Below are 27,914 nucleotides of genomic sequence, written 5' to 3'. Positions count from 1 at the left end.
AAGAGTATGCCTGTCCAATCCATGAGCAGCCAGTTTCTCCAGGAGAATGCTGTGGGAAACAGTGTCAAAGGCTTTGCTAAAGTCCAGGTTGTTTACATCCACAGCCTCTCCCTCATCCACTAAGCAGGTCACCTCATCATAGAAGGAGACCAGGTTAGTGAAGCAGGACCTCCCTTTCATAAACCCATGCTGGCTGAGCCTGATCCCCTGGGTGTCCCACATGTGCTGCCTAATGGCATTCAAGATGATCTGCTCCATGACCTTTCCCGGCACCGAGGTCAAGCTGACAGGCCTGTAGTTCCCCGGATCCTCCTTCCGATCCTTCTTGTAGAGGGGCATCATATTCGCTATTTTCCAGTCATCTGGGACCTCCCCGGTTGACCAGGACTGCTGATAAATGATGGAGAGTGGCTTGGTGAGCACTTCTGCCAGCTCCTTCAGTACCCTTGGGTAGATCCCATCCAGCACCATAGACTTGTCTGTGTGTCTAAGTGGTGTAGCAGGTTGCTAACCATTTCCCCTTGGATTATGGGGGCTTCGTTCAACTCCCCATCCCTGTCTTCCAGCTCAGGGGGTTGGGTACCTGGAGAACAGTTGGTCTTGGTTGTTGCTAATTAAAGTTAAATCTGGATTTCATTAAGATAGAACTGGCTTATGCTGTTAGGAAGTAAGCACGAACAGAAGACCCATTAAGAAAAATGTGTCGTTGTCATTACTAGAATTAAAATCTTCATATGTTATCTTATTTTTATAATTGATTATACGTGCTTGGTCTCATTCCTGTTTGCTTTTAGGCAATTTTTTTTTTACTAACTTATAAGCTGTTACTTCTCTAGGAATACTGAAATGCGTGGTGGTCTGTTCAGGTGTCATGGTTTAGCCCCAGTCAGCAACCAAGCACCACGCAGCCGCTCGCTCACTCCCCCCCGGTGGGACGGGGGAGAGAATTGGAAGAGTGAAAGTGAGGTAACTCATGGTTTGAGATAAAGACAGTTTAATAGGTAAAGCAAAAGCTGCACGCGGAAGCAAAGCAAAACAAGGAATTCATTCGCCACTTCCCATCGGCAGGCGGGTGTTAGCCATCTCCAGGAAAGCAGGGCTCCATCACGCGTAACGGTTACTTGGGAAGACAAATGCCATCACTCCCAATATCCCCCCTTCCTTCTTCTTCCCCCAGCTTTATATACTGAGCATGATGTCATATGGTATGGAATATCCCATTGGTCAGTTTGGGTTAGCTGCCCTGGCTGTGTCCCCCCCCCAGCTTCTTGTGCACCCGGCAGAGCATGGGGAGCTGAAAAAGTCCCTGACCAGTGTAAGCGCTACTTAGTAACAACTAAAACAGCTCCATATTATCACCACTGTTTCCAGCAAAAATCCAAAACATAGCCCCATACTAGCTAATACGAAGAAATTTAACTCTATCCCAGCTGAAACCAGGGCATCGGGTTAGTCAGATGTGAAGTATTTCCTTCTTCCCTTACTTTGTTAACAAGTGCAGTAATTTTGCTGAGCCTCACCTTCAAATTGTAAAGAAATTCAACCTTCCTTAAAGAGCACTTCAATTGTTCCTTCCTTATAAAGTACCATACTATAAAAACATTAACCACCTGTTACGTTAATAGTAGGAGTCTGAGGAGTGGCTAGGGGGAGACACTACCGTTGAGTTACAAGGTTCAGACAGGACCCCCTTGCTTTCTAAACTCCTTCTCTGAGAGGAGTCTAGGTGTGGCTAAGTCCAGTCTTAGTCTCAGACTTGGTCAACGGTTTATTTTCTAAGGATTGTAGATGTAACCACCCATCAGAGTATTTGTTGTAACTAACTAATTTGGCAGCTGCCCAGGCCAGTCACGTTCAATGAGAACGATCACTGCTAGATTAATGTATTTATTAAAGCAACAGATGCCCAGGTTTTTTGGATTACCGGTGATAAGATTTCTGGCTACAAGACACACACAGATACTAAGAAAATTAGTAACGCTGCTAGGCTACAGGTGCGTTAAACAAATATGAAGCGACTCTAATGCATTGGAGAATTAAGTGAAGCTATAGAGAAGTTTTTAAGTTTTCTCGGGGAAACACTTGGTATAACCAAGTCCTCAAATCTTACCCAAAGGCGTCCCAACGGCAGGGGAGAGAGGCTCAGCCCGTCGACTGGTCCCAGAAGTCAGTGGTACACGATGGTATCTTCCCTAACACCCCTTTTCTCTTCACACATTTTATACTATTTTTTATCTTTCAGGTGGAGATTGAGTGACTCTAGTCATACATACCTTTATTATGATTGGTGTAAAATTTCCTTGCTTTGCCCAGTGAGGGGTGGTTGCACCTTAGAGGCAGGTAGCTTTTGGGATGGTGTTTTGGTATTATAATGATAAAAAGGACAGCATTTTGTCAAAAGCATGACAGACACTTGGCTCAGGGTAGCAAATGTGCAGTGTACCAGCTCCATCCATGGTCACAGAGCCTGGCCACGGTGTCTCCACACCACTCCACCCTCTGGACAAATCCTCTTAGAGTCAGTACACCAAGTTCTTCTGGCATTGCTGACATCTAAGGTTACGAGCCTAGGGAACTTCCATGGAATGGATTTCTCGCCTGTCAGCTGCACCCTATCCTGCAAGCTTCTTCCATGCTGTACCTTTTATAAAAACATAAGTTTGATTTCGAAGTCACCTCCAGCACTTATTCCACACCACCTACATGTATTTTGTCAACCTTTGTCGTTTTTTAGGAATATAACTTAAAGTATGTTGAATTGATTGAAGAACAACTTAATGAAGCACTTACAACTTATCGCAAACCTGTTGATGGTGATAACTATGTTCGTCGGAGCAACCAAAGGTAAACTCTCCAAAAGAATTCTCTCCGTCTGAAAAATCTCAAGAGTAACTCATTGCATTACACTGCAGTGTAATTTATTTTTAAAGAAAATTTTAGAATTGCTGGGAAAACATGATTTCTCTTTCTACCAGATTACAGCGGCCACATGTCTACCTGCCAGTTCACCTTTATGGCCAACTGGTGCACCATAAAACAGGCTGCCATTTATTGGAGTCTCAGGTGAGGATAATAACTGTTTATAACTTGAAAGATTTTAACGAGTACTGTAACCCTTTTAAAATATGTTTTAAAAGAGATAGCATTTAAACAGTCATTGCAAAATAAGATTATGGAAGTCTCAAGTTACATGGGGCCAAAAAGTTGCAAAGACAGTCTTTGCCATCTTGTCTCATGTAAAATTCCTTCCTGACCACTGAAATATCCGAGAATACCTTGCAACATTTTTCTTAAACTAGCTAGCTGTCATGGTTTAGCCCCAGATAGCAGCTAAGCACCACACAGCTGCTCACTCCCATCACCCCAGTGGGACAGGGGAGAGAATCGGAAGAGCAAAAGCAAGAAAACTCATGGGTTGAGATAAGAACAGTTTAATAATTAAAATAGTAATAATAATAATAATAATATAATGAAAAGGAACATAATGAGAGAGGGGTGAAACTTGGGGCAGGGTGGGGGACACACGACAAGACAAAAACCAAGTGATGCAACCACTCATCACTTGCCAACTGACGCTGCCAGTCCCTGAGCCGCGATCGCTGCTTCCCCATGCCAACTCCCCCCAGTTAACACACTGGGCATGACGTTACATGATATGGAATATCCCTTTGGCCAGTTTGGATCAGCTCTTTTGGCTGTGCCCTCTCCCCTGCCAGCTGCTTGTGCACCTGGCAGAGCATGGGAAGCTGGAAAAGTCCTTCACTAGTATAAGCACTATTTAGCAACAACTGAAACATCAGTGTGTTATCAACGTTATTCTCATACTAAATCCAAAACAAAGCACTGTACCAGCTACAGTGAAGAAAAGTAACTATCCCAGACAAAACATGACACTAGAAAAAACTTAGAATGTAAATCAACTCACCAATAGAAATAATTTTTCAGTCTGTGTGTGTGAATTGTATATTGACAAGTAAAATTGTGCCTATCCTCTTTTGTATGCATAAACATGCAGATGAGGGAATAAAGTCTTCTTTCTAATATCTTGCATAGCTAAGAAACCAAACCCTAAGCCAGTTCATATTTGGTTAAATAAATTGACTTTTAATGTGGGTTTGCAAAATGATTTAATGAATTGGATAGATAGTCAATGTTCAAGAAAAAAGCTTACATATTGTAGTGTGTTAATCTGAATGTCATCTTTATAAAATCTGAATTAACCTGATGTAGTCAGTGGTAAAATTTTCTACCTGCATTACCATTGCTGTTAATTTATGGTTATTTTGCTAGAACTACCACTATTTTATTTTAGGGTACATACTTAAATTACCACTTTGCCTTTATTAAAACTGCAAGAGAACCTGTTTTACTGAGGTCTCCTCCTTTTCATTTTTAACCAAATTTTTTTTCTTCTGTTTTTCTCCTTCAGAATATTGTTACAGATCTAAGTTACACCGTTCATTCCCCAATGCTGGATAAGTGGGAAGGAATTAAGCAGCTGAAAGCAGCCCTTTGGGCCTTGGTTAGTAATAGATTTACAGTCTTTTTGCAGCTGTTCGAGTTCTGTTCTGACTCTTGATTCTGAAATAACTAAGCAAAATCCCTTAAAATCATATTTAGGGTTTTTGTCATAAAATGTGTGTGACTTTCCAAGTTAGTGGAAAGTACCTTAACCAGTCTTTCAGATGAAAATTGTTCGCTGCGCAAATTTTGTTCTGAGTCTTTTAATAATAACTTTGTCTTTATTTTTTGTGGGGTTTTGTTGGGTTGGGTTTTTTTGGGGGGGAGGGTGTGTATGTGTTTGTTTTAAACCAAATAAAAAGAACAGATTGCCACATGTAGCAACAGTATTACTGTGGAACCAGTGGTTAGCGCTTGCTGTGGTCTATTTTTAAATATATTTACTGTGGTGTTCCAAAATTCAGTTTTTCTGGAAGAAAGTTGGCTGTCACTGTTGATGCATGTGAGTATATATGGTCATGACATCCTTGGTACTTGGGATAACATGGGGAAAACCTAGTGTCTGTGCCTGTCCAAGCTACTACTTCTAAAGTTGCTTTGCCACCTCAACTGTTAGTCTGCCTCTTCCTTGTCTTCCCCAAAGCTTATTTTGGAACATTTGTCTAAAGTGACTATTACTGGAAGATATTGTTGGTATGTTATGTCTGTTTAAGAAGAATGTACAATGAGTGATTCAAGATAATACTGCTGGCTGTAGCAGAATTAGTAAAATGAGGAATACGTAGTAGTAAACTGTTGACCAGTTTTAGGTATTATACATAGTGTTCCCAGTCCTTTTTTTGATTTGCATGACTAGGAAATGCCAAAAAGGGTGCTCAAATCTCTTAATTGCTTTCAGTAGATATGTCTTGAAACTGTACCACCAACAAACAAAAATGTTGAAAACATTACACTGACAGTGCTGCAGATCACATCAAAATCAAAACTTATTTGACAAACTATTTTATTCCAGGGCAATATTGGATCATCAAATTGGGGTCTTAACTTGCTTCAAGAGGAGAATGTAATTCCTGATATAATGGCACTTGCGCAACATTGTGAGGTTCTCTCCATTAGAGGGTATGTTTATCTGACTTATACATAAAATTTACAGATGGTAGTTCTAGTAGGTTTTCAAATAGCCTTACCTAATTTATGTGAATATAGTTTTGACACTTACTTGGAAATCAGTTATTAAAGATCGTTGATCAATCTCAGAATTGTATAGGAAGTCTAAAAGAACATAGAGTAAGCAGTAAGCAAATGAAACATATGAAAAAAGATGCATACTGCTTTTCCTTTTTAAAAAAAACAATTAAAATATTTGCTACTTATATCTCTGTTGGAATCAATTTTTATTATTCCATCATTTTTACTCAGTATCTTTTTTGAATCTTTAAAAGAAAGCATAAATAGATGGTCTTTTGTCTAATACTGCTACTGCATTAATATTTGTCCTTTTAAAAAAAGGTACATTTCTATTTTACGTATCAGGCTCTTGTAATAATTTTTCTTTAATGGTGCATTGTTCTCAGGTATTTTAGTGCATTTCTTAAGCTTCCATTGATTTACAAATGAAAATCAGGACCAAAAAGCTATTTGGCAATTTTGTGAAGTTTCTGCTGAATTGTTTTGAAACTGTTTCAAGAGGGAAATAAGTTTAGTTAAATTAGATGCTATTGTTGTTGCTCTTTTTTTCTATATATACATTAAATACAGAACCTGTGTCTACGCACTTGGTCTAATAGCCAAAACTAAACAAGGATGTGACATTTTGAAGCATCATAACTGGGATGCAGTGAGACACAGTCGTAGACAGCCTTGGCCAGTGGTCCCTGATGACATGGAGCAGCTCTGCAGTGAACTTTCTTCTATACCCAGTACTCTTAGCTTGAACTCTGAGTCCACCAGTTCTAGGTATAACAGTGAAAGTGAATCTACACCTTCAAGTAAGTAACAACAAAAAAAAACCAAACAAACACGCAACAACAACAACAAAAGAACCCACCACAAAACAGCATTTTGGTGTTCTTACCGACTTTTTGGCAGGATGAGGTTCAGGCAAATGGTTTAAAGGTGCTACTGCAAGAAAGAAGAGAGCAAGCCAGGGGACAGTTATATGCATTCAGAAAGACGTAATCAAGTGAGAGGGAAGAGAACAGTGTCTTAGATTTGCATTTGGTGTAGAAATAAGAAATTTTAATATTAGGGTAAGTTACTAGGTTTTTTATGTCAAGTTATGGCACCTTGCTATAACACCCTGCAGAAATCTCCATGCTTTAGGTATAAAGATATGTTTACTTATTTTTTCTCAAAGGAATATTTATAATATATATTTTGTGTATACACACACATATATACAGTATTGGTATATTTAAATTATTGTATATTTTGTGTATCTAATACGTTTTAATTTTGCTATGGATATTTGGAATTTAAATGCAGAAAAATATTTAGATATCATTAAAGGAGCGTATCAGTTGTAATCCTAGTAGCTGCACTGAATCCTAATATTTGCACTGAAATAAGATAGCGTGGCTTTTCTTTTGAAGCAACAAGACCTTCAGCTCAGGTATTCCTGAAGATACTTAATTTACAGTACTAAGTTCTGCAGAAAAAACATTGAATTAAAATTGTGGTAAAACAAATAATCTCCTGTTTTAGCTTTTATAGAATTGCTTACTTTTTTTTGCAACATAGTTTATACACTTGAAGAAATGTCTATTTTCAGTGACAAAATCTCGTATAATTTCAGGTATGTTCATCACGGAGGATGACCGTTTTGGTAGTACTTCCACTAGTACATTCTTCCTAGATATTACGGAAGACGCAGAACAAATATTTTATGACAGACCTGGACCTTCAAAGGCCAAAGACCGTAGCCCCTTTCCTTTTTTTTCTTCTAGCAGACTTGTGAAAAATCGCATTCTAAACTCTCTTACTCTACCTAATAAAAAACATAGAAATAGCAGTGATCCAAAAGGAGGAAAGCTGACATCTGACAGTAAATCAGGCCTGAAGCGAAATCGTACTGTAACAGAACCTTCCAGTAGCACAGACTTTCCTGCTGGGGAAGAATTCAACCCTGTTTTCAGAGTTCCTAAAATCCAGACTTCACAATTAGAAACTTCTTTTGTCAGAAGTAAGCATGTGGAAGATACTGATAGTACCCCAAGTACTGGAGAAAATGATCTGAAGCTGCCAAAAGGTCTTGGAAATGAATTTCATCAGGAAAACACAAGCAGAGAAAGGCTAATAGGAGATGGTGCTACACAAACACATTTCAAGAGTCGTAGCTTAAGTTTTAATACAGATACCACAACAAGTGGCATAAGCTCAATGAGCTCTAGCCCTTCAAGAGAGACCGTAGGTGTGGACACTACAAACGTAGATACTGACTGTGGAAGTTTGAGTACTGTGGTAAGCACAAAAACAGTTAAACCAAGTCACTGTTCAACACCACAGTCTAACCACTTGCCTCTCTCAAAATCTAACTCTGTATCCCTGGTACCGCCAGGGTCTTCTCATACACTTCCCCGAAGAGCCCAGTCTCTTAAGGCTCCTCTTGCTACAATAAAAAGTCTTGCTGACTATAACTTCAGCTACACAAGTTCTCGAGATGCCTTTGGCTATGCTACACTAAAACGCTTACAGCAGCAGAGGATGCATCCTTCACTGTCTCACTCAGAAGCCCTAGCATCTCCAGCAAAGGACGTGCTGTTTACTGACACTATTACCATGAAGTCTGGCAGCCTGGATTCTCGGTTGACCCCAAGCCGGTAAGAGATTATTATGTGCTTGTTTCTTACTTAGAATCATAGAATCATTAAGGTTGGAAAAGACCCTTAAGATCATCGAGTCCAACCGTTAACCAAACACTGCCAAGTCCACCACTAAACCATATCCTCAAGCACCACGTCTACCCTTCTTTTAAATACCTCCACGGATGGAGACTAAACCACCTCCCTGGGCAGCCTGTTCCAATGTTTGACAACCCTTTCGGTGAAGTTGTTTTTCCTAATATCCAATCTAAACCTCCCTTAATGCAGCATGAAGCCATTTCCTCTCGTTCTATTGCTACTAACCTGGGAGAAGAGACCAACACCCACCTCGCTACAACCTCCTTTCAGGTAGTTGTAGAGAGCGATAAGGTCTCCACTCAGCCTCCTCTTCTCCAGACTAAACAACCCCAGCTCCCTCAGCCGCTCCTCATAAGACTTGTTCTCTAGACCCTTCACCAACTTCGTTGCCCTTCTCTGGACACGCTCCAGCACCTCAATGTCTGTCTTGTAGTGAGGGGCCCAAAACTGCACACAGTACTCGAGGTGTGGCCTCACCAGTGCCAAGTACAGGGGCACTATCACCTCCCTGCTCCTGCTGGCCACACTATTGCTGATACAAGCCAGGATGCCATTGGCCTTCTTGGCTACCTAGGCACACTGCTGGCTCATGTTCAGCCGGCTGTCCACGAACACCCCCAGGTCCTTTTCCTCCAGGCAGCTCTCCAGCCACTCCTCCCTAAGCCTGTAGCATTGCATGGGTTTGTTGTGACCCAAGTGCAGGACCGGACACGTAGCCTTGTTGAATCTCATACCGTTGGCTCTGGCCCAACGATCCAGCCTGTCCAGGTCCCTCTGTAGGGCCTTCCTGCCCTCCAGCAGATCGACGCTTCCACCCAGCTTGGTGTCATCTGCAAACTTACTGAGGGTGCACTCAATCCCCTCATCCAGATCATCAATGAAGATATTGAACAGGACTGGCCCCAACACTGAGCCCTGGGGAGCCCTGCTCGTGACTGGCTGCCAACTGGATTTGACTCCATTCACCACCACTCTCTGGGCTCGGCCGTCCAGCCAGTTTTTAACCCAGCGCAGAGTGCACTTGTCCAAGCCATGAGCAGCCAGCTTCTCCAGGAGAATGCTGTGGGAGCAATTAAATAAGAAAAGTATCTTTCTAATATTTTTTCCAACTTCATCTAAAAGTGACGGTTGTTGCAGGATGATTCAAAACTTTGCTGAACGCAGCACCAATATTAGGAGAATAATTGGCTTATGAGAAGTTAGAACTTTGTAAGTGCTGTCAGAGAAGCCCAGCTTTCATAGCTGTCCTCAGTCCCTTTCATGCTGTTGGTGACAAAGGAATACACTTCCTTCTATCACATTTGCTTCCTGTTTAACTGTTTTTAATATTTAAATGCAATTGCACTGCTAACATTACTAAAGTTACAATCACACAAAATTGCTCATGCAGTCAGAGCTGTATTTCAGAAGAGAATTTTCTTCATGTCTCTTGGTGAGGTTTTAGGACAGGGACTCCTGCCAATATGCTATATTACTCTTCACTGTGGCACTGAGGCCAGTAGTGAGTTACTGGTACCACTGAGATGAATGTGAGTTTGGCTTCTTAGCTACAACAGAGCAAAGATTTTACTCATAGGGTTTATTTTTAGATTGCAGTGTAACCTCTTTAATTTTGGGTAATATTAGCTCTTCTGAAGACTAATTGGATAGTTATATAAAATATCTAGCTCATTACATTGATGCTGTTCCCAGCAGCTACAGTCAGCACTTAACAACTTTCTCTTAAAAGCTCTTCTACTTCTCAAACTTTTCCTTTCAAATCAGCTTTTAGCTAGTGAATTGGATTTTCAGATTACTATTGAAAGAGAAAAGACAGAAATAGAAACTGTCTTTACCTAAATAATCCTGTCTCACATGAGAGAAATGGGAGAAATTACCAGCACATAAGTCACTTCCTTACTGCACAGAAGAGCAAATGCAGGGTCCCTGAATTTCAATCCATATACCCAGTTGAGTGTCTGTAGTGCCTGTTTATTACTGCTAGTTTCCTTCCTGATTAAGAGCAACATTAATTTTTTTATATTTTCACATGATTCTGCAAAGATGCCATAAAAGATAAGTTTTGTTCCCTTTGTTCAGTTAAGTTAGAACTAGACTGAGTGTGCTGATTAAATTAAGGATGATTCAATAGTTAAGCTGCATCATCCTGGAAATCAGAAGTGTTGTTCCTTGCTCTGTCACTGGCTTCCTGTGCTAATGCAAGAACAAATCAGTGTCATTTCAGTGGCAGTACAGATTCTGTTGAGGCTGTAGTCATGCTGTATCATTCCTTGCAGTCATGCCCTTGATATGCAAAGCAGCCTTGCTGCAGTGGACTTTCATTGTGAGACTCAACATGCATTGTAATACTAATGGTATTTCTGGTGCTTAGCTGTTCATGATCTCTCGTATCAGTGGTTAGGTGCAAGGATTTGAGCTGACCTGTTTAACGTTGAACTGAAATGACTGGAGTGCTCATATCATCTCTAAGAAGGTTAAAAAATTGCAGATGTACATATTACAAAAGATTGTCAGATCATCTTGGTTACTGATATAATTGACTGGAAAGACTATGATTTAACTAGGATATATTTTTCTTACCTGTTACAGCTGAGTGTCTCCACTGAATTATTGTGGTCCTTTTAATTTCAGAGTATGTTACTACTTCCAGCTAAATATTCTCTTTAACTGCTGTTTAAATAATATATTGGAAAGAAATATTCTGTCCTTTTTTGTCTTCTAAGGCCGTTCTTCTGTCAGTCTTCAGAAAATTTTCTTTGATTCATGCTTCATTCACAAATTCAGGTGTTCATAGCAAATAGCAGCTGTAAATTGACTTCAGTGATGTTTCTAGGTTTTTTTATTCATTCAAAAGGTTGAAAAGCTTATTTCTTTGCACAAATTATTTTGAGAGGCTAAATTTTCCATCTCTGTCTTTAAAGACCAACCAAAAATGTTAAGGTGCATGTCTCAAATCCTGATTGTGGCTCTTGCTCCATCACCTGCAGACATGATTTCATGAAAACTTATCAGTGTTTATCACTACTAATGATATACCTGTTAGATTTTCCAAGAGAAGCAGGGACAAATGTTTAGGATTAATGCATATATCTTTATAGAGAGAGTAATTATAGAATGCTTTATTATGAAATAACTAATGCAGTTGGTAACTCTGGATTTTGAAGTATGATTTGAGTTTTATTGCAAGTCCACTGCTACTGTAATTAGCATTGGTCAGAATTAGTAGCAAGAAAACTGTTGATGTCCTATAATATGTGTTCTGCACATTCCCATTGCATAATAATGTCTTGAACAACACATGGTCAAACCATAACAACTTATTTTTATATCAGTATAAATCTGTTAAGCTGTTACGGATGAGAAGACATTTTAAGTGTCCATCTAAAACAAACAAACAAAAAAAAGATAGAAAATTATTTCTAAGGCAGAAAGTCCAGCTCAAGAAATAAAAGATTCACTGTACTTACCTTCCAATGTATAATAATTTGCTGTAATATAATAAAAATTTACTGTTCCTAAGAAGTGTCTCTTTTTTAATCCACTGCATAGACAATCTACTTGGGTTGATTAGCAGAAGGCATTCATAGGTTTTTATTTTCAATGAGAAGTAAAATGAGAGATGGCCAAATGAGAGATTTCCATCATCAGGACTTTGATCAGCACTGAGGACTTGTTCTCCAGTCTCCTCTCTCTTTTCTCCTTTCCCAAACTATTTCTTTCTTTGTTCTTCAGGCTGCTTGTTACAGTCAGGTCTGCTCACTGCACAGGTTCAAGTTTGTTCTTTGCGTGTTCATGTTGAGCAAATTCTTCTTCCATGCTGAAGTGACCCAGTGGGTGGCTCCTTTAGAATACAGGAAAAAAATGTTCCTTGCTCACATCTCTGGTACCTAGCAGGCTCAAGCTCTGTGTTAGGAGTTTAAAAGCCTAAATCTTTACTGACTGTGTCTGGGCTGTAAATTTTTGAAGTCTGGTAAGTTGGAGAAAATTTGTGTTTTTACAGGTTTGGCAATCCCTTAAGCAGAAGTTCCATCCTGCTGTCTTTCAAGTCCCTGTCCCAGGACTTTCAAAAAAAGAGATCACAAATTTTTACCCGAGGAGCTGCCAAATCATGCAATACAACACGAGACAGAACAAAAGCAATAAGCCTATAGCTGTCATTTGACAGAGTAACAAGTTCTGGATTCTGCAATGGGAAGATGAGGATAGTCTTTGTTTCAGCAGTCCTTCTTACTTGTACTGTGCCAGAATGAGAGATTTACCAAGGTTGTGATTTATTATTTCAATGTTACAGGTTCATGAAAGCTTTAAGTTATGCTTCATTAGATAAAGAAGATTTATTAAGTCCTATTAACCAAAACACACTTCAGCGTTCCTCCTCCGTTCGCTCCATGGTTTCTAATGCTACGTATGGTAGCTCTGATGATTATATTGGCCTTGCTCTCCCAATGGATATCAATGAAATATTTCAGGTATGTATGTAATAAATGCAAATTAACCCATTAAGTTTCATACTGGAAGGTAGTTAACTGTTGCATTATCATCAGAATAGATTAAATCTACAGAACTGAGGAAAAACAGGATGTGATACCTTCAAGGAATGCATTTTGGAGAACAAGAGTTACTTTTTTCTAACCCTGTTTATAGAAAAGTGCAAGTCTGTTTTGTATTATTAGGCAAATAATGACACAGACTAGAAGTGTGTTAAACAGTGGTAGCATAAATATGCTGCCATAAGATTTTTAGCCAACAGCTAGCTTTTATACTAAAATTAGCATAGTCTGTGGGCATTTGTTAATATCTCTTTAGCCAACTAATTGATATGTTCATTGGTTGACCATAAATGATGTGCATAATCCCACAGTAAACTTCCTGCTACCATTTCTGCTACCATTATCTTGATTTACTATTACTTTATTTGTTATATCTATCATCATACCATTACATTATATTGTCTTTACTTCACCTCACAGATATATTTCTTTAAGTTAAAATAGATTATCTTAAGTGTGTATCAATTGCCTTCCTCTCTCTATTTAGTTAAAACACATTCCCACCTAACAAACTGATGCATCACAATGTTTAATATTGTTACCTAATACCTAATTATCAAAAACAGGACGTAGTCTGTGTCAAAGGTAAATCAGTGGCTTCCTTATCTTTAGTTTACTTTGTCTTTGCCTTTCAAACCTAAATTCCTTTCTTGCTAATCTCAAAAAATTACTAAAGCTGGAGCTAAGGCAAGATTTTTCCATCATACCTGCTTCTGTTTCCCCTTTATGAAATGACTGTTTTATTTCTCTCTCCTCCACAGTCTTTATGGCATGTTTATGTTGCCTCACTTCTTTTCTCTCAACTCTACAAAAAGGGTTGAGACATGTCTCGACTCTGTAACATCTTACAGGCAACATTTTAGATGTCCTGGTTGGTTTTGCTGTACTTTTCCGAGGTCTCCAGTGTTGTAGAGTGTTTGAGGACAGATCATTAATAGCCACTTCTGAGTCACTGGTTTCCTTACAGCCTGTCACCACTATGTTTTACTATTTACTGACTGTTCATAAGACTTGCTTAAGAAATGTTCATTCACAAATTTATGGTTTTTCATTGGCTTTTCTTTACTACTTAAGAGCCTGTTCTTAATTTCCTCCTCCAATTAGATCTTTTTCCTGAAGTAAAAAGTTACAACATTTTTTTCCTCATTAAAAATATCTATTTTTCCTTTGTATATAATTATCACATGTACTAATTTTAACTTTCACTTGAATATTCCAGGTAAAGGAAATTCCATATTTCCAGAAGAAAACCACACCTCCATTTGATGACCATGGAGCTAGTGTCTTTGCACCTGATGCAGAAGGTATTGGTTTTGTTCCTCTTCTGTATCTTTCTATTGTTTGTTTGTACATTGGGTGGGGTGTTGGGTTTTATTTGTTGATTTTTTTTTTTCCCTTACAGAAGAGGTTATTTTTTGCTGTTAATTTTAGAGAGCTATGTTCTGGATTCAGGATAGCAGGCTATTAATTCCATGTTTTATGTAGTTGAAGATAATGTGGTGTTGCTTTGAAGCTTGATCCAGCTCTGATAAACTAAGAAGGAAAGTCTATGTATCTTTGATTATAATATGAGCTAACATTAATCAAAGACTGGTAGTGATACTGCATTAAAGAAAGTAACAATTCAAGCTAAGATAAAATATGTATGCTGCATATATATTGAGCTGTTATATTTTTACTCCCCTTTTATTGCATGTGATTTTACGGGAACCAATAAAGGTGTTAGATGTATATTTTAGGAAAAAAAAAATTGTCTTTCTGTGACAGTTGATCAGCGGAGGTGATGGGACATGGTACAAGAAAATTGCAAGTGCTCTGTAATGCCTGGCTTGTTCTAGAATTTGCTTTCTTTTTACTCCAGAGTAGTCAGAAATCTGTAGGGCATCAATATGTCTCTTTTCGGTAGGACAACTGAAAAAGAAGCATTGATAGTGGTCCTAAAGTAGTATAGGATAGCTGTTGGATTGCTTCTTAGTTAACTGGAACTTTATTACAAGTACTCTGAACATCCAAATAGATACATCTTACAGAATATTTTTTTTTAATTTTGTGTTGCTAATGTAATATGTAAAGATGACCTTTCCTGAAAGTGTCTTTCTGTAGTTTAATAAGTTTCGGTGTGAAGTAGCATGTGTTCAAAATTGTATTTGTTGGTACATTTGTTGAAGGACATTGAGTTGCTGGAGCGTGTCCAGGGAAGGGCAGCAAAGCTGGTGAAGGATCTGGAGAGCAGGTCTTATGAGGAGAGGTTGAGTGTACTGGGGTTGTTTAGTCTGGAGGAGAAGAGGCTGAGGGGAGACCTCATTGCTCTCTACAACTACTTGAAAGGAGGTTGTAGCGAGGTGGGTGTTGGTCTCTTCTCCCAAGTTACTAGCGATAGAATGAGAGGAAATGGATTCAAGCTGTGTCAGGGGAGGTTTAGATTGGATATTAGGAAAAATTTCTTTACTGAAAGAGTGGTCGGGCATTGAAACAGGCTGCCCAGAGAGGTGGTAGAGTCACCATCCCTGGAGGTACTTAGAAGACGTGTAGACATGGCACTTCAGGGCATGGTTTAGGAGGCATGGTGGTGTTGGATTGATGGTTGGACTTGATCCTAGAGGTCTTTTCCAACCTTAATGATTCTATGGTATTTTCTGCCCAGGGAAGAGCATATCACTAAAGTGTCTTTGGCTTGTTTCTGCGGTGTTGAGTCTAGTTCCATCCTACTACAGGCACTGAGTTACAGTTTTTTAGATTTTGTGTGTTTTCATTGGTGCATATGTCATTTATACATCTGGTATATTGTTGTACTAATCTTGTTTGATACTACAAAAATTTGTAACATATTAATGTTACATGGGTATTACTGTTACTAATGTTGATATAATGTCAGGATTTACCACATATCTTCTTACATTATGTGTGTTTAGAGGTTGAATTCTGTCCTTTGCAATGTTTTGTTATGTATGATAAGCTGGGACTAAAATGTGATGTTCATTTCCCAAATGCTAACAAATCTTGGGAGCTTAACCATTCAAAAAGAGTTTCTAGATCTTCACACGCACCCCCCTCCCAACCTTAAAAGGCTTAAAAGGGGAAATTTAATTCAAATAATGTTTTATTAACTGTTGGTTGTGTGGTTTTGGTTTTTTCTGATGTCTAATTGCTTATCTACAGGTCTTCCATCAGGTACAAGTGATGTTGTCAAAAGTCCTTTTCAGATGCTCCGACAACAGATCAGTCTCACAGAAATAATGACTACCAGCCGTTCAGATGCCTCTCAGTTTTTAGAAAATACAGAGGATACAGGGCTACAGGAGCACACAGATGAGAACTGCCTTTACTGTGTCTGCATTCAAGTACTGGGTTATCAGCCTAATGACAAAGTGAACTCTTCATATAGTCGTACAGGTTAGCGTTTCTTGTGGGGAAGCGTGATGAAACTGAATGAAAATATTGAATTTTGTTCATCTTTAAATTTGATGAATCTGTAAGGTTTTTTTTTTGTGTTGTGTTTTTTTAATTACTATTGATCTTGAAATTAATTCTCCTTAATGAGCTCACTATGTAACCAATGGTATTACTATGGTCATTTCCATCTTTTCTGTTTCTAGTGGTGTTAGTGGTTAAATATTTCTAAAAGCTTATCAAAATATAAAAGTCACCCTTATTTCGCACTTACAAATCAGTGTTCTGAAAACTCAGGTTTGTGGTCACACTAATGAAAAGTCTGACTTCAAAGCAAGTCTGTACCATAAAACAAAACAAAGGAAATCTGATTGAGGAGTCTGAAGTTGAGCTGTAATTTCTGGGATTTAGTCTTCTTTCTTCATATTTCAAGATTCAGATCAGATTCAGAATTATTTTCTTCCTAACCTCTGCAGAGCTTGCAGTTACATGCCTTTTTACAATGTCTATAATAAAAAGATAATCCTGTAATGGAAATTCCAATTTCTGCTTAGTAGGGAATCCTTACCATTTTACAACAGTGTTATGCATTCAGGTAGTAACACATAGAGTACTGTTGGCAAGGGGGATGATGCACAAAATGTGAGGAATGGCTGAGAGAGCTGAGTTTGAGCTCAAGTTCAGTATTGAGAAGAGATGGCAAATAAAATCCCAATTGTAGTCTTCAGTTAGCATGAGGAGATTATAGGTGAGGCAGAGCCAGGCTCTTGTCAGAGGTACACAGTTGACGGACAGGATACCATGGACACATGCTGTAGGAATGGAAATTCCAGTTAAACATAAGGGGGAAAATTCTTTGCAGTGTAACTTGATCTCATTTTGAAGTGAGCCCTTCTTTGAGCAAAGGGTTGAACTAGGTGATCTCCAGAAATCCCTTCTGACCTATGTTTTTCTGTGGTTCTGTTAACTGTGCAACAACTAAAAGCTTGGATTCTACATTCATCTCTTCACATCCAAAATGCCAAAGGCTATGCATAGTGAAACCTCCCATAAGAATATTACTTGTCACGTCTTTCTGTTGATGAAGTCAGAGACGTTTCTGCAAGACCTGTGGTAACTGTATGAACAAAAAGTTTGTGCGTATGCAAGAGCATCTTTATTATGCTATTGATATATCCATGCTCTATTTTACATAAGAGCTCTACATGTGATTACAGTTCTTTAGGCTTCTGTCAGTGTTTGCGTTGATTATTTTCACTCAAGTATTACAAGATTTTAAAAAAAGTGGGTTTTTTGACATTTTGAGTATGATTTGTCCAACATCAAACATCTAGTTTCCAGCTCTTCTATATGCTGGTAGTTACAGTACATAGTGCATTAGTGTCTTGCATACTTAACATTGTTAAAAAATAAGAAAAGCATTTGAAGTGAGGAAAAGTGTAAATAACAAAGATGCAACATCTTGCTTCTCTCAGATTTTTCAGACATTCCATATACTGACTGGTGTGGGCAGACCATACACAATCACTTAGATGTGCATTCCTCCAAATATTCTGGAATTTCAAGCTGTAGTGATGCAGTATCCCATGGTTCAGCTAGCAGCACCAAGAGTACAGAGCTTGTACTAGGTAAGTTTGAAAGCCTTATGATTATTAGAGACTATAACTCTTATTTTTTACCAACCCAAAACCAACAACATCAAAAAAAAACCCTCTTTGGATGCCCTAATCATTATCCAGGAAGGTAGTTGCATTATTGATGACTATGGCAGATGGCATATTTTCAAACTGTTCTGCTTTAGCTATATGGCATTTTTGCAGGTAATGTAAATGCAGCTCTGTATCTGACATTAAAATCAAATTGATTGCCTTTTTCCCCCCACAGTGTTGTTAGTTTAAAAAAAATCTTTTAAAAAATTACTTAATTTCTATAAAGATAAAGATTTGTTTTTTAGCCTTGTGTTTTAAATTTTGAATTATCATAATTTCTTATGAATAGCTGGTTGCTAACTTTGCCAGTATCCGATACAAACAGAGCAGGTAATCACCCAGTTTGCAACATGATTTTGTGATAGAGACAGCACTGTAATTGAATCTCACAGATTTTTCAAAATGTCACACAGCATTTATGAAATGCTAGTTTACTTTTTTAAAATATTTCCATGTTAAAATTCATGAAAATACTATTTTTGTTTTAATTTTAATGGGAATATTTATTGGTAGTTCAGAATATATACATAAATACATATTCGTGTGTGTGTAATGCTAAAACAGACTTATGTGACATAAGATTATCACAATCAAAGACTATTCTGCTTAAACTCCATACTGCTGAATTTGGTTTCCCAGGAGTGAAATCAATCCCAGATGATACACCAGTCTGCAGAATACTTCTGCGGAAAGAAGTCTTGCGTTTAGTAATCAATTTGAGTAGTTCAGTAGGAACTAAGGGCCATGAAACTGGACTCCTGACGTAAGTTAAATACATTTCAGATGTTTTAGCAACATTTAGTTGTATGTATTTTCTAAGATCTCTGAGATAGCGATTCACCTTATTTCTGGCTTCTCAAAAAATTGTCAAACAGGTATTATTGTGGGTTACTGGGGATGATTGAACGTAACATAAATCTAAGCAAAGAATTTTCCTTTTAATATGTTTGTCTGTCTTTAACTTCTTACTCTTCCCCATTATTTTTCAAATCATTAATTCAACTGTAGTGATGTTTTATTACATACCCAGTATGTCATGCATCTTTAAAAAATAAATTATGATTCTTTTTTGTTATTTGGGCCAAATAATATATATCAGATAACCAGAATAACAATCTGAAAGTAACTTGAGAAACACAAATCTGCTTTAAGTTGGAATTAATTTATAGAAAAACTCATGTTAAAATATAGGAATAAAAGTCCAGGCACAACATGTTATAATAAAAAAAATGTAGGTTTCTGGGCTAGTGATATTGGAAACTGGGATAGGACTGCTAAAAGAAAATTGCAGAAATGCTCGTTTTAGTTTTAAAAATGCTTACAGGTAATTAAATTAGCTTTTTCATAATTTTTTTTGTTACTGCTGTACATGTGGATGCCTATTCTTTGATATACTGTGCTCTTTCTACATCTATTTTAAGACTAGGTGATCTCAGAGATTCTGTACAACTTTCAAATTATATATTCTGTTTCATCTCATTCCAGTTTGGTACATAATAATGCTGTCTGTTCTGATTTTCTTGCTTCATCAGATCCAAAATGTATAATGCCTATTACTGAAGAATTCTACTTTGTTAATGATGACAATCAAAATTTAATTGAACAGTTTTTTAAAATATGATGGAAATCTGTTCATGACATTTAAAATTTTGTTTTTCCTGTTGATCAGAATTAAGGAGAAATACCCTCAAGCATTTGATGACATATGCCTTTACTCTGAGGTGTCCTACTTGTTAGCACATTGTACATTTCGACTTCCATCTCGAAGGTTCATTCAGGAGCTATTTCAAGATGTACAGTTCTTACAAGTAAGTGGAGAGTTCAGATGCATTGAATGCACCAAAATGTGCCAGCTGGGTGCAGGTTTCATGTTCTGAATGCTTTCAGATATGTCTTAAAGGAAACTTTTTTATGATGTCTTTCTATTAAAATATCTGATGACATTAATACTTCATCTGTCTTTTTCTTTTAGATGCATGAAGAAGCAGAGGCTATTTTAGCAACAACAACAAAACAGCCAGTAATTGATACATCAGGTGAATCCTGACCTCTGTCTTGTGCAGTACATTGCATATAGACTTTCTGAAATCCTCAGATAACTTCCGATTGACTGGATAAAAAGCTTTGGAGCATCGTTTTCTAGACTGTTCCAGAAGCTACTGGTACCTGAAGACTGAACTGAAAACTTTTTCTTCCTTAACCAATTACTGGCCCAGTCTTTTGAGCCCTTTGGGGAGTTATTAAATATTACCATAGTTTTAATAATAGCAATTACCAGTATATGCAAGAGTCAAGCACTGAACACCTCCATAAGTTCTCATTTCATTTTTTACCCTAAATTAAAAAAAAAAAATAGGACAACACGCAGAGACATCTTTTATGGTTGACTTACGATTTTGTTCCAGAGAAGCAGAACGATGCCTTGCTTTTTAGCCCCTAGATACCAGGAATCAGAGAGATAGATGAAGGGTGCATTCTGTTGCCAGCAATAGGGAGCTGTGCTGTAATCATGGACACCAAGGGATTAAAGTTAACCCTTCTCTGTTGTTTTTTTGTACTGTTTATAACACTACTTGGGGGTTTGTAACTTCAAACAGAAAGAAAAGCCTCTGTGAACCTGAGGTTTCATTTAAGTTATTTTAAAATTACTATAGTTGTAAGTAATTTTATTAGCAGTCTCTCCAATCTCATTACATTTATGTACATGTATATTATCTGAACCAGTTAAGGATTTTCACTACAGTTTGATTTTAAAAATAACAAATCATTTAAAATTAAAATGCTGAAATCAGATTGTTTTTCCTGAATGATATGCATGTGTGTGCAGTTTCTGTACTCATGCTCATATAGTATGAATGTTGGTCGTACTCTTAACTAAAAACCTTTAAAATGCATGGTTTGTATCAGATAAATGAGTATAGTATAAACTAAACTTGAAGACAATCATTGCTGCTTTTGTGAGAAGACATAATACGAGCATTTCCCAAGTCCCATGGAAACAGCCTTTTATAAAAACAAAGGCTTGATTTGAATTTTCAGTGGATGAGTGATCAAGCATCAGATAGTACTAATAATTGTAGTGAAAAGCCTTAAGTAGTAAATTTTGAAGCAACAGTAATTATAATTTTATATTCGTAGTTGAGACTTCTTGCAAAAGTTACATGATACAGTGACTGTTAATGACTGAAATAGTTGTATCATATTACTAGTCAGGTTTCTAAATTTAATGAGTGCAAGCTTAAAAAAAAGTAAGAATTTGTTTAGCCTGGAGAAGAGAAGACTGAGGGGGGGATTTCATAAATACCTATAAATATCTAAAGGGTGGGTGTCAGGATGATGTGACTAAGCTCTTTTCAGTGGTGCCCAATGACAGGCCGAGGGCCAATGGGCACAAGTTGGAACACAGGAAGTTCCACCTAAACAGGAGAAACAACTTCTTTCCTGTGAGGGTGACAGAGCAGTGGAACAGGCTGCCCAGGGAGGTTGTGGAGTCTCCTTCCCTGAAGAGATTCAAAACCTGCCTGGACGCATTCCTGTGACCCCTGCTCTGGGTGTGCCTGCTCAAGCAGGGGGGTTAGACAAGATGATCTCCAGAGGTCCCTTCCAACCCCTACTATTCTGTGATTCTGTAATCCCCATCACTTTTATCATGGATCTAAAGATTCAAAAGCCCTTATACAAAGGTAATAGAAATATATGCAGTAGCATGACCACCTTTGTTAGGATGCCTGTAATAGAAGGGATTACCCTTTGATTTTGATATAGGTGAACAATTCAGCTGGACTGTACTAAGGTAGAACGTATTTTCATCCATTCACTTTTATGATTTTTTAATAATTGTCAGATTAATACTTAAGTGAAATTTATCCTGATGCTCATAACCCTGTTCTTACTAGCTATGCTACTGGAGATTTCAATAAGTAGTCCTGTGAACAGTAAAACATGATTCCTAGTGAAATGTAGAATTTATTTGCTCTTATTGAAAATTTCATCTTGTCACATAAGCACTGTTTTTCAGCTATCACTTCACTGAGTTCTTATGTGTACTGCATACCATCAGGTTCTGGTAAAGCAGATCTCTAAGTTGCTACTCATAGTCAAATTTAGTTACTGAGATTATCTTTTCTTGAGTTTCCACTGAAAGAAGGAGCAAAAATAAACTGATTCAACTCTTTTATGGTCAGTGACACAAATAATATATCTGTGTGTCAAGGCATGTTTGAAATGCTCTGAAAACATACCACACCAGTAACTGTTGGACTTCTCTGGTCATAAGAAATAAATGCTTCTGTAAAACCATAACATCAATCCCAGTAGACCAAATAGTGGTATAAACTCCAAAGGAAATAATGTAGTTTTCCCAAAAACGGGGCTAGCATATCTCATACAGTAGTTTCAAACACTACCTCAGTTAGGCTAGAATATGAGAGATTTGTTTTAATAACTAGATGGGGTTATATCAAACAACTCCATGTTATTTTTCTGCAGTTAAAGCAAAATAAACAAAATTTATCACCTGTATTTAAAAACAAAAAGACCTTTGTTCATTTGTTACCAGTTTAATCCATAGCGCTTAATGTAGAAAGCGCCATAGGAAGGCCTCTGATTATAAAAAAAGTAAGCAAAAGCGATGTCAATATACTTTTGAAAGAATCTCCATCCTGAAATGCTTATGTGTTCTGAAGTACTTGCTTGTGTGGGGATCCATGACAACAGAAACTTGACGTATGAATTATTGCTGCAAATTCAGTTATAAAACATAAATTTTTTTCCTGAAAGTGTATGAGTGTCAGTTGATTTCAACAAGCATGCATCAAGGATGTAAAGTCTGTACTGTACATAACATACAACATTTCTAGAACTAATTTACATATTTACACATTAAGCTCACAACTTTAATTTTAATTGGCAAATGAAGTGATACTGTTATTGAAGGAATTTGATATTGGCCTAGTTATAAACTGAATTTGTGATTCTATCAATTTATTTTTTTAAAATATCCCTTTTAAAGTTCTTTTTTGGGGGTTTTATTTGCTTCATGATAAAACTTCAAAAGAAAACAGTAGTAAATTAAAATTGTGCTTATATTAACCCTAACAAAGAATCCTTCCACTTCTAGAAAGAGTAGCAAGGGAAGCTGACAGACCACCCACTTTGTACTTTTTGCAATCATAACTATTTGGGATACTGTCAAACAAATGGTAAAGCATCTAGCATTCATTTACACTATATAGAAATACAATTTGGTTGCTGTGGCAAACAAAATTCCTGAATGATTAAACATGATAACACAAAATACTCAGACAGCTCTGAGGCAAAAGCCTTTGTGGGAATGAGAGGCTGGCCGCCGTGAAACCAGTCACATTTAGTCTACTAAATTAGCTGGCTAATTTTCTTAGTCTGCTTTTACAGTCAGTGAAAAGGGATAGCCCTTTCCAAAGGGCAGAGAGCTAACTAAAGGGCTCCCAATTACTTCCCCGAGGGCCTGTTTCTGTCCACTGAGTGGGGAGGAGGACAAAGCTGGGTGCTCTGAGCATCCTTTTGGAGAGACCTTTCAGTTGTTTGAAGTTCAGAGATGCTGAATGCTCCCAGCTGTCATGGACATCACTTGGAGCTGGAGATGGTCAGGCTTTGAGGTGCCTAACTTGTATGTTGGGCCCTTGGCATGTTGTATTTGAAATAGTCACTTTTCCTCATCTGACAGTTCTTATTTGACCTGACATGTACCATAAATGTGCTCTCATTGGGGGGTGGTGGTGGTGTTTTTTTCCTAAGATATGATGAAGTGCTAAAGTATTTGGTAGTTCAGGGCACAGTGGCTTGGCATACTGAGGTAAGCTGCCCTTATAAACCTTTAAAAAGGAAGCAGTGAGAATACCACTTGTCTTTTTGTAATTTAATTTCAAAACATATCTAGTGGTCTTGAATGAGAGAGTTATAATTTGCAGTGAGAAGCAAAAACAAAACAAAACCCAACCTTATAGCACCTTTACTAGCTGCCTGAAGAGAAAGATAGCTATTTGAGAAACAAATAATAATCAAAGCCTAGTGTGAGAGATGAAAGAGTTGTTGCTTCTTAGTCTATGCCCTGGTCTTGGCATTTGGCTTTTTGGACTTCAGGAAGCTGGTGTTACCTTGTAAGCGTGAGCTCAAGCTCAGCAAATGCAGTGGAAGAATTCGTGGCAGGTTTCGGAGCATCTCTGAGGTTTCTGCTCACCTCCTGGCAGGGCTGCACAGAAGTCTTGTTATTCGGGGCTTTGCTGTGGAACCAGGTGAAAGCAAGTCCCATAACTTTTTTTTCAGTTACACTTCTATTATCATGTGCTTATTAAAGGTATACTAGGTGAGAGTAAAATTTGAGAACTGTAAAAGACCTTTGGGAATATGCTAGAAACCATGTTTGTATTTTGCTAGAAGCCCCCCATCTCCTTGGTTTTTGTTTAACTCCTGATTCTGGTTCCCTGGATTGTTTTATTTTCAACAGAGTTCTATGTTTAGTAAAGAATGTGGATTTTCTTTGGACTATTTTTTGTAACATAGATGGATTGCAATGCCACAGCATACAGAAACTGCACATTTTGCTTGAATTGCTTGGTAAAATACACTATTAGAGAAATGTAATTTATGCCAAAAAAAGCAACATGCCATTTTGCCGCTGAATAGGTGGTTTTAGCACAAAATGCAGTATCTTGGGGGGGGGGGGCAGATGTCTTCTACATTTAATTGAAAAATTGTTCCAATACTGGGTTGTCAGCATCCCTAAAACTGCATTACAAGAGATGATTTAAATTAATAATTCTGAGCAGGGAAGGGATCAAGGTAAATCTCCCTGTCCAGTGTGGTCCTTTTTTTTTTTTTTTTTTAGTAACACGCTGCTACATATTTGGAGGTTCTAGTGGTTGTAGGTCACTGAACAAACAATGAAATCTGATTTATATTGCATACTTGTAAAATAGAAAGAAAAAGTATTTATATTTTTTCCATAAGAATGTTCCATTGAGCTGTGTATAATTTAAACAGAGGCTTGTCCCAAAATGGTATTGCCTGCCTTGATTTTTTTTATAGTGTGTGCAGTTCATATCTATGGGCAGTAAAAGCCTCCTGAAGCATAATCTTATCAAAGGGATGCATTGTTAATAAAATGTACTTAAACTTCTTAAAGTTGTTCTGGTCTCATATGTACCTCTCAACACTAGAAATGGGTTGGAATTGTATTCATATTTGTAAGTTACTCATTAACTAGAAGGACCTGAAGCTTTCCAAATAAACTTTTTTTTTAGTCAAAAATATATTTTACATTAATGCTTTGTAAGATGTCATAAAAATAGTTTCATAATTTGTACACCATTTTTATTTTAAAATTTAGAAATTTTAGAGTACTGATACTGAGAATTAATCACTTTCTATTATGTGATGTTTGCACGTTAATTAGCATTTTGACAACAGATGTGAAAGTTGAATTATAAACAATGACAGAAATAAACTGTTCAGTTCTGAAATCAATCAACTGTTAATGTAAGACAGATGTCTTTAAAAGAAAAAAAATTATACATGCCCCCCCACCCATGCAAAAATCCTTTTCCAGTCTTTAGTTCTAGTGCCTGAACTGTACCCTTTGACTTTGGCATTATGCTCCTTGGAATCCTGTTTGACTGTATGCTTTTAAGCACCAGGTAGTTTCATGAAACATCACCTGTCAGCACCAGCAAGCAGAAAGATTTATAGATAAAGTGGAGCTAACTTTTCATCACATGACCAAGCAACTATTTTCTTGCTTCAAGATAATGAAATTTCATCAGTGCAAAATCTCCCCAAGAAAAGACCAAAGGAGCTGCCCATACCAGAGCTGAAGTGGGAACTCCCACCAGGCCAGTGTCTCATGCCACCATCAAGAAGGCACTACTGGCTATAATCACTCCCACCTGCACACACCTCTCCACTTACTCCCTGGGCTAAATTACTGCAGCCAAGCCCCAGTGACAGCAGCTCAGATGTAGGAAATTGTGTCTTGTTATAGCTGTCCTCTGGCATGAACAATTGTGGGATAGTCTGACTTTTTTGAATGACTTCTGCATCAGAGTTCCTTGGACATGTAACTCTTGATTTAGGATACCTTTCAAACCTTTTTAAAATTACTCATCTGATTAACACGTGGCTCAGAGGCTGGTACCATTGGTGGGATTTTGGGTTTTTTTGATCATGGGGAGGTTTACATGGCACCGGGCCTGCTGGCGGCAGATGGAGTTCACCTATCTCAAAAGGGGAAAAGGATTCTTGCAAATGAGTTGGCGGGTCTCATCGATAGGGCTTTAAACTAGGTTCAAAGGGGGAAGGGGATATAGCCAAGCCCACCAGAGAGGAGCCATGGGGTGGCGTGCCAGGGTTAGGGGTGAAACCAATAGCCCAGCTCAAGTGCATCTACACCAATGCACACAGCATGGGCAACAAACAGGAGGAGCTGGAAGCCACTGTGCAGCAGGACAGCTATGACTTAGTTGCCATCACAGAGACATGGTGGGATGACTTACAACTGGAGTGCTGCAATGGATGGCTACAAGCTCTTCAGAAGGGATAGGCAAGGAAGGAGAGGTGGTGGGGTGGCTCTATATGTTAGGGAGTGCTTCGAATGTAGAGCTTAGCGACTGTGATGATAAGGTTGAGTGCTTATGGGTAAGGATGAGGGGGAAGGCCACCAAGGCAGATATCCTGCTAGGAGTCTGTTATAGACCACCCAACCAGGATGAAGAGGTAGATGAAGTGTTCTACAAGCAGCTGGAGGAAGTATCACAATTGGTTGCCCTTGTTCTAGTAGCGGACTTCAATTTACCAGATGTCTGCTGGAAATACAACACAGCAGAGAAGAAACAGTCTAGGAGGTTCCTGGAGTGTGTGGGAGATAACTTCCTGATGCAGCTGATAAGTGAGCCTACCAGGGGAGGTGCCTTGCTTGACCTGCTGTTCACAAACAGAAGGACTGGTGGGAGACGTGGTGGTCAGAGGCTGTCTTGGCTTAGTGACTATGATATGACTGAGTTTTTGATTCTTGGGGAAGTAACAAGAAGGGGTCAACAGAACCACTACCACGGACTTCCAGAGGGCAGACTTTGGCCTGTTCAGGGCACTGGCTGGGAGAGTCCCTTGGGAGGCAGTCCTGAAGGGCAAAGGAGTCCAGGAAGGCTGGGCTTCCTTCAAGAATGAAGCCTTGCAGGCACAGGAGCAGGCTGTCCCTAAGTGCCGCAAGACGAACCAGCGGGGAAGACAACCAGCCTGGCTGAACAGGGAGCTTCTGCTGACTCTCAGGATAAAAAGGAGAGTCTACCACTTTTGGAAGAAGGGGCAGGTTACACAAGAAGAGTACAGAGACCTTGTTAGGTCTTGCAGAGAGAAAATTAGGCAAGCAAAGGCCCAGCTAGAACTCAACCTGGCCACTGCTGTAAGGGAAAACAAAATGTTTTTATAAATACATTAACAACAGGGACAGCAAGCAGAATAAACCCCCCATAATCCAGGAGGAAGCAGTTCATGACCTGCTGCTCTACCTGGACACTCACAAGTCTATGGGGCCGGATGGGATCCACCTGAGAGTACTGAGGGAGCTGGCAGAGGAGCTTGCCAAGCCACTCTCCATCATTTACCAGCAGTCCTGGTTAACAAGGGAGGTCCCAGATGACTGGAGGCTTGCTGATGTGATGCCCATCTGCAAGAAGGGACAGAAGGAGGATCCAGGGAATACAGGCCTGTCAGCCTGACCTCGGTACTGGGGAAGATTATGGAGCGGTTCATCTTGAGTGAGCTCACCAAGCATGTGCAGGACAACCAGGGGATTAGGCCCAGCCAGCGTGGGTTTATGAAAAGCAGGTCCTGCCTGACCAACCTGATCTCCTTCTATGACAGGGTGACCTGCC

At 38.6% G+C, this 27,914-nt stretch overlaps 1 protein-coding gene across 2 annotated transcripts in view; it reads left to right on the top strand.

Moving 5' to 3' along the window:
- Positions 1–22,790, top strand: part of LOC135310915 (rapamycin-insensitive companion of mTOR-like) — a 123,145-nt gene extending 100,355 nt beyond the window's left edge. For both annotated transcript variants that reach the window (XM_064440045.1, XM_064440046.1), the window contains 13 exons: positions 2,735–2,844; positions 2,976–3,063; positions 4,430–4,522; positions 5,474–5,580; positions 6,220–6,449; positions 7,256–8,279; positions 12,652–12,829; positions 14,130–14,214; positions 16,070–16,303; positions 17,776–17,928; positions 18,649–18,772; positions 19,679–19,817; positions 19,982–22,790. In XM_064440045.1, the coding sequence (XP_064296115.1) occupies positions 2,735–2,844; positions 2,976–3,063; positions 4,430–4,522; positions 5,474–5,580; positions 6,220–6,449; positions 7,256–8,279; positions 12,652–12,829; positions 14,130–14,214; positions 16,070–16,303; positions 17,776–17,928; positions 18,649–18,772; positions 19,679–19,817; positions 19,982–20,056 (2,640 nt within the window). In that variant the 3' untranslated portion in view covers positions 20,057–22,790. The remainder of the gene's footprint in view (positions 1–2,734; positions 2,845–2,975; positions 3,064–4,429; positions 4,523–5,473; positions 5,581–6,219; positions 6,450–7,255; positions 8,280–12,651; positions 12,830–14,129; positions 14,215–16,069; positions 16,304–17,775; positions 17,929–18,648; positions 18,773–19,678; positions 19,818–19,981) is intronic.
- The last annotated feature ends 5,124 nt before the right edge of the window (positions 22,791–27,914 follow it).

This window comes from Phalacrocorax carbo (assembly GCF_963921805.1).
Source record: "Phalacrocorax carbo chromosome W unlocalized genomic scaffold, bPhaCar2.1 SUPER_W_unloc_9, whole genome shotgun sequence".
NCBI lineage: Eukaryota > Metazoa > Chordata > Aves > Suliformes > Phalacrocoracidae > Phalacrocorax > Phalacrocorax carbo.
This window is presented reverse-complemented; position numbering and strand designations above follow the sequence as displayed.